A 7,661-nucleotide genomic window follows, 5' to 3' on the forward strand; every position below is an offset into this window, starting at 1 on the left:
ATGAATTGTCATGCCAAGTTGAGCAACTCTAGTCTTGCACTGGCAAAACTGAAGGAACGCATCTTGAATTTGTATTTTTCAGTCATGAAGGGTTCGATGAATGTGCAAACTTTGTTTTTCTTCTTTCTACCCCCCAAATTTCCCGTGTGGGACAAATAAAGGATATCTTAAATATGAACTGCTTGGGTTCAGTATCTTGAATAAGCTTAAGAACCACTGGGCTAATGTGTTGCCTTGGACCAAAGCCTTCATCCATTTGAGTGTTCATGCCAGGGTGGCGCAGTGTTCCACGTTTGTTCGATACAGCCATCTATCCATTTTCAACAACCATTACCCAGGGTATAGGGTCGGGGGGTGGTGTGTGCTGGAGCTTGTCCCAGCTGACTTCGGGTGGAAGGCGGACGCTACCCTGAACTGGTCAGCAGTCAGTTGCAGGGCACATCTGGAGATGAACAACCATTCACACCGTCACTGAGTCAGGCGAGTGTACCACGACACCATCAGTGACTTTCCTTGTTTGATACAAACAAGACAGAAAGCCTTCAATTTTCAGTGATAATTTATTCATACAAACATTCATGAGAAAAAAAGTCTTGAACACTCCCTCATTCACAACGTGCTGCTGTATGATTCATCATGGGAAACGTCAGATAACCCCATTGCACACTACGGAGACCAACTACAAGTGTTACTCTTTGACCACTTGCAAGAATTGTTGTCTTTGCGGCATGCTTCGGTGTTAGCTGGTGTTGTCAAAGTTTCCCCTTGTTTTGGGATTTACAAGTTACAGCTGCATTGAAGTTCTTCACCAGTCAATGGCTTTAAGTGACAGGAGTCAATTAGCCCTTTGGAATTCAACGGTAGGAAGAAACACGCACACGGGCCTTCGAAGGTCACGTTACTCAGTGCATAGATCAGCTAGTCCAGTGCTACTAAATTTGCAGTGAAAAAAATTAGACCACCACCAATGTGTCAGTTATGATGTCACTTACGGGATCGGTGACGTTTGCATCCAGCAAAGGAAACCAAAGAAGCAGAATGGTATTCAACACAAACACAAATGGATATCCTCTTTGGGCTGATTTGTCATTTGACCAAATGTTTTCCTTCTCCACATTCATCAAATACATTCAAATCAAAAGATACTGTCCAAGTGCTTTAAAATGAAATGGGCATGAAAACTGATTCGATTGATACAAATATGCATTGCCGTCCAGTGATATAATGGATCACTTCTTTCGATCACTTAGGAATTACGATAAATCATGCAATACTTAAGCTAATATGACGGAGACATGACCAGGATAGTGTTGACTTTAAAACAGCATACATGTTTAAGTAAAATATGGGTCATTTCAAAGGCAGCAAGGTGAAGTGTGCAGTTACTTGTGAGCACATAAACCTCACAGTCAAAGGTTGTGGGTTTGAATCTCAGCCTTTCTCTGTAGAGTCTGCAACTCCTCCGACCTAATGGATATTCTCTGGATACTCTGGCTTCCTGCCACATTCCAAAAATATACGTGAGATTAATTGCATTCCTCCAGAAGAAAAATGGATGCTTGTGTCCAAATGATCTCTCTACAACATATCTAAACTCTATAGTTATAATTTAGTAATATTTCCTTGCAATATTACCCTTCATAATGCTTTTTAGTCATTGGATAATACTCTGAGGTCCAAATTAATTACATCCAGCAAAACAGGTTTGGGTTCAATCATGCCACACTAGCTTTCCCATTTTAGTTCTGACACAAAGAGGGTACGAACACTCATAAAAAGTGTCTTCCACATAGGTAATCCAACGTAGTCGAAAAACCCAGATATTGACTGCGAGACTGAGAATCTATTGAAGCGGACAACATGACACCCTCGAGTGGAGGATCTTTGTAGTGCATTCTATTTCTGAAACTATTGCTTAAATTTCGGATGACTCTGTGCGCACGTGCATGTGTGTGCGTGTGCGTGTTGGGGGGGGGGGGTATAAGTACACTATGTGGCTTCAGCTTCTCAGATTTTCTGGAGCATTTCTCCATGCAATATAAAAATAAGACATGCATTTTCTGTAATGACCACATTATATTTCTTTGTAAAAGGAAACCTTTTCAGAAACCCAATCAATCGATGCATTGGGCAGTTAGGGCAGAAACCGGAGCATAAATTGGCTAAATAAATGGCTTTTCCTCCAAAGTTCCTCTTTCAACGCGCACACACACATTACTTGACAAATTCACACAACTCTGCACTCTGACAACTAAATTGTACGAAAAAAAAGAGTATCACTCAAAAGACTTAATTGCGCTACTTTTTTAACTTAGCATTCATGTGAGCATGCAGTGGCTGTCGGACGTTGGTGGATCCAGCTTCAGAGACCTTCTGCTGCTCAAGAGTGCTGCTGCAGGGTACAATCACTTTGCATAAAATCATTGCAGATTTTCCTGCAGCAACTGATAAAACCTCTTCTCTTTTCCAAGTGGTCGGCTCCAGAGACGTTTATTGCTGCAGCTTCCCTAGAACAAGTCCCAAGATTCACGAGTGACCAAAATGGGAAGGCTCTTGTAAACCCTGCAAGGAGGAGGAACAGTTAGAAAACATCAAGGATACAGAGCAAGGCTTTTCATTTCCAAGATCACAGGAACTCGACTGAGCTCAAAGTACACATGCAGACTTGTATAGCAAAGATGTTGGCTTACCCCGTTTTTTTTGGGGGGGGGGGGGGTATGAGAAGGGAAGGGGCACATGTACGCATCAAATTGAATTCAAAATTCTGCATATATGTAAATCAGGTTTTAGAGACACTGACAAAGGTATCCCCCTTTAACATATCACTGCTGTCGGGGAGAATCCGCAAATGTCCAAAATCACGATTTTTAGTGAACAAATGCCACATCATTTAAGTTTGTATTCCACGTTATATAGCTATCATACTATCATATACCATTGTGTACCAACATCAACACATCACCACCACTGAAAATACCTGGTAGTATAGTATGCAAAATTGAAACAATACTTTTTTACCGCTGTCTTTGATTAAAACATCAAAGTCTGCGCTCGAGCTGACCCCCAACAACACAAAAATGCTTTAACATTACAGTAATGTCATATTCCAAAACTCTTTTTCTACAGCCTAAGTGTCATGAGTACAAATGATCCACTGACAAAGCAACGTCGTTGACGGACTACTGCAAGCAAATTTCCCTTTTTGGCTGATGTGCTTCCTTCTATAACGAAGAATTACAATATTGATTTTTAATACCAAAAAAGGCTTACACACAGGTGTCTAGACTATTTTCTCTCACTATTGTCCCCCCCGCCCAAATAAATAAATAAATAGAAATTTAAAAAACGTCCAGACGTTCAATCTTGAGGCAACGTAATGCCGCAAGACTGCCGTGGAATGAGAAAGTGGTGAAGTTACACGACACTTGTTAGTTCAAGTATCCAACAGTTAATAGAGCCATTCTCAAGCAATTTTCAACAACCAAGAGTAGCAATTTGTGAGAATAAAATGAAATTGACCACATCTATATTCTATGGCGACCCTAAGGTGACAAAGAAGAAAAAAAACCCCACAACTTTGCATTCCCTCGCAAAGATGGTGTTAATCTTAGTGAAGGAGCACATTAAAAAAAAAAAAAAAAATCTTATCAGCAAACTCTGCAGAAGCCTGATATCGATCCTTTTCATTTGAATCAGGTGTGCTGCAACAGGGAGAGATGACAAATATACAGGATGGCGGCCTTCAAGGACCGTAGTTTGACACGTGTGCCTTAGGGGCTCCGTAATTTGCTCTGTGTTTGAAAGTCACAGTACGTACACAGAACCAGTCTGACAGTGCCAATCCAAAATATCTCTGTGGGCCTTGTGACACCTTACCTGATTATAAGTGACTATTGACAGATTGCTTTGTAGGCTGTTTGCTACTATATCCACAGAGTTGTGTGAAAGTCCATTCTGATCTTGCTGCAGCTGGTTCGGGCTTCTCGGCCAGTGTTCCTCTGAGACTTTATGACTGCTGTCATGGTGGAGGCTGGTGTTGCTGTTGGACCATTTGCTTCTCTCTGGTGAGGCGAAGGGGTTGTAATTTCCTTCTACGTTGCGGTGAGGTTGGGTGTTGAACTCTGCTTGGAAGGACGAAAGCTGCTGTGTGACACCGAGAAGGCCACCGACCTCCACGCTCAGGATCACCCAAATAATATCTGTCAAAAATACAGGGTGGATTACACAACTCAACTGTTATGTAAGACAGAACTGTGTTTTTGGTAGTAAGCTTAGTAAATGGCTTCCTAATTCTATCAAAAACCTCATTGCACGGCATGAAGGGTTAAGGTTTTGTTACTCATAAAATATTCAACGGCTTACCACCTTCTCATCTTGCCGACTTAGTTGTCCCTAACTTTCTGTCCCGAAAACTTTGCAACACGTCAATCTTTTATTGACTTATATCTCTATCTCAATAATGAAACCTGAATTGCACAAAATGGCTTTGGATCCAATGTACCAAATTTGGTGCCATTTGGCTATGACAGTCACAGTACTTCTAAAATGTCTATCTTTGCGGCTCAGCTGAAAATTACTACTAAGGGAAAACTGCAGGGTGTAAAAGGTTCAGAAATTTTATTTGAAAAAGTTTCAGAATTTTAAAATGATGCAAATATGCTAAAAAAAGTAAAAACTGCTTGGTATTTTGGTTGTACAGTTACACTTACCGCCGTAGTAAAGTCCCGTTGCCGTACACATTCTCCACTGGCCCTGGTACATACCAGGAGACACTGGGCTCTGCATAGTCACACTCACGTCCGTCATTTCCTGAGGGGCTAGTGACCGCACCGTTACCATGTTTACATGACCAAACTGATCTCCTCCAACATACTTCAAGCAAACGCCAGGAGGCCAAGACTCTGCACCTAACAATGAGAAATGCATAGTTGTAAATGACAAGAGCTACATATAATAGATTCCTAGAAGCATTCGGACACAGGCAGTAAATAAAGTTGCATCAATTCAAGATGCATTGATAATCGGACCAAAGCTCGAGGCCCCACCGATAGTGAACCGACTGAACAGCTTTGAAAATCTAGACCTTCTCAATTCATTCCAATACGCAAGTGGGTGAACACAATGGATCTGATTTACTGAAGGTTTGCATGTGCAAAAAGGGGTACCAACTTGCTTGCTCAGGCAAAAAGATGCAGAATCTGATCCACTTACTGGATTTACGCAGGATCGTGAATGCAAAGATGCCAAATTACTTCACGTTCATTTTGTGTGTGCTTGGAGGGGCACATGCAAATAATCCATTTGGCACATGCAACGTGATTTATCAAACCTGAGGCGAACTGTGATGCAAACTGGCATCGAAGGAGAAGAGTCTGTGCTTGATGGGTGTGCCTTTAGGGCGGCACGCATGTGCAAGCAGTGCTTTTGATTTCGACGGGTGGGATGTCGGCACTATTTGATAGTCACCGCTCGGCAGCCCCGGGGCGCTTGTGTTTTTTTGCACCTGTAATGGGCAGCATTTTTAACAGCCCCGTTTTGTTCAGCGGAGACGGTCTACGTTGGTGTGGCTGGATGGACGGCTGGTGGAGTTGTGGATGAGGATAGAGGAGGGTCGGCGTGGAGCGCGGATGTGTGTTTGGAACTGAGAGTCGCCGCTTGGAATTTAAACAAATTTTACATGGAACGGGAGAAGTGAACCGAACCAATCTCTTTTTTACTCAATGGACGCTACAGCTTCGTGTTTACTTTCAAACTTAGCTTATAGCAGACGTGTGCACATTTTGAGCATGACGTCTCTTTCATCTAGAACTGCTTCAAACAACAAAGTGTATGCAGTAAAGTGGTTCAGATTGGACGATTGTCTGTGTCTTATGTGTTGTCTTGTATTATTTTGTCATTTTATGTTAACTTTTCTTTTGATGGCATGACTGTCTGTGTCTTATGTGTTGTGTATTCATTTATTTGTTATTTTACGCTTTGTTACAGCTGCAGCTGTTATGAAAGCGCTATATAAATAAAGATGTATTTTATAAGCTTTAAACAGTGATACGTACAACAAGCAGATACGTTATATTGAACTGACACGGACTTGGGATGAGTTAAATCAAGAAAAAAATGAATTTATGGAGGTGCTGTCTTACCCCAAATTATTGGAATGATAGGTTACTGTAACTCAGTAGTAAATTTGTTTGTCTTTCGCTAACACTTCGGAATCCATCACTCCAAACTTTAGTCTTTTTTTTTTTTTCAAGATGGCGCCCGCCCGAGTAGGCAGCCGTTGGCAAGTGCTCTTCAAGAGCCGTGTGTTTTTTTTTTGTTGTTTTTTTTTTGTTGTTGTTGTTTTTGTCTTTTGTTTTGTCACATGGTGTTATTGTTACGTCATGTGGACCTGATGTGGACTGTTTTCAGCATTTTTGGCCACGACATTCGTCAAAGAAGAAGAATCTGTGCTTGGTGGTTGCACCTTCTCGGCAGCTCGCGTGTACCAGCACTGATTTTGATTGGGAGGAATGTCGGCAACATTTAGCTGTCGTTGCTGGACAGCCTCAGGTGCTTGTGTCTTGCGCCTGTAATGGGCCGATGAGAAGAAAGGAGCGTCAGCGCAGAACGTCGATGCGTATGTGGAACTGGGAGTCGCGGCTTGGAATTGAAGCAGATTTACATGGGACAGGAGAAGAGAGACAATCTCTTTTTCGTTAATGGATGCTACAGCTTCTTGTTGCTTTCAACTTAGCTTGTAGCAGACGTGTGCATGCATTCAGCATGACGTCTTTGATCCACTGGTGAAAAGGACACTTTGATTCGCTCCTCTTTCATCTATAACTGCTTCAAACAACAAAGTATATGCAGGAAAGTGGTTCAGATTGGACGATTGTCTGTGTCTTATGTGTTGTCTTGTATTATTTTGTCATTTTATGTTAACTTTTCTTTTGATGGCGGCGCGGGCACCCGCAGTGGCTCCTCTTGTTGCATGTTGTCTTGAGAGGGAAGAAATTTCATCTGTGCTATATCTTGCACATACAGCACATTTGACAAAAAAGCTGTACTTGAACTTGAACTTCTACTCATGTGGTACTCTCCTAGATATTCCACGGAGAAAACCAGTCGAGCTACCTAAAATGGTAGACCCTCTTTTAAGTTACATGGTCTCCAACACATTTATAGCTGTTGCCCAAAGAAATATACTGTATGTGGTAGACAAATGACGGTCGTTAGGGCTATACCTGTGTTCTGTATCCGCCAAGTCTTTGTGAAATGTGTGTCAGGGGGAACTGATTCGCCTTCACCAATAGTCACGTCTTTCACAAGCGACATGCAAGGCGCACTGATATTAGGACTCTCAAAGTCATAGTAGGCTCCAATGGCTGCTTGTAAATTCCTGAAAAAGAAAGGACAACATCGAGTAGCACAATTGTTTTTCATATCAATTTAGTCGCCATTGGTTACTCAATTGATATGAGCTGTGTAGAACCTCGAAAGCCTGCGTTGTCAGCAGTGAAGATTATAATTACAACAGCAACCAGAGGTATGTCATTAATTTGATGATGGCCATGAAAATACATTACCTTTGACACATCAAATGACAAGGAAATAATCACAGCAATTCCCTCAACTAGTGCATTTCATTTACCAGGGTGGGGGGGGGGGGGGTCCTTTGGCAA

The 7,661-nt window shown here is 41.9% G+C and overlaps 1 protein-coding gene across 1 annotated transcript in view; it reads right to left on the minus strand.

Moving 5' to 3' along the window:
- Positions 1–541: 541 nt before the first annotated feature.
- LOC109528656 (uncharacterized protein C6orf106 homolog) overlaps positions 542–7,661 on the minus strand; it is an 8,660-nt gene continuing 1,540 nt past the window's right edge. Inside the window, exons 2-5 of the mRNA XM_019891538.1 lie at positions 7,224–7,378; positions 4,710–4,907; positions 3,877–4,199; positions 542–2,562 (exon numbers count right to left, since the gene is read on the minus strand). Of these exons, the coding sequence (XP_019747097.1) occupies positions 2,527–2,562; positions 3,877–4,199; positions 4,710–4,907; positions 7,224–7,378 (712 nt within the window). The 3' untranslated portion in view covers positions 542–2,526. The remainder of the gene's footprint in view (positions 2,563–3,876; positions 4,200–4,709; positions 4,908–7,223; positions 7,379–7,661) is intronic.

This window comes from Hippocampus comes, unplaced genomic scaffold, assembly GCF_001891065.2.
Source record: "Hippocampus comes isolate QL1 unplaced genomic scaffold, H_comes_QL1_v1.1 scaffold174, whole genome shotgun sequence".
Classification (NCBI taxonomy): domain Eukaryota; kingdom Metazoa; phylum Chordata; class Actinopteri; order Syngnathiformes; family Syngnathidae; genus Hippocampus; species Hippocampus comes.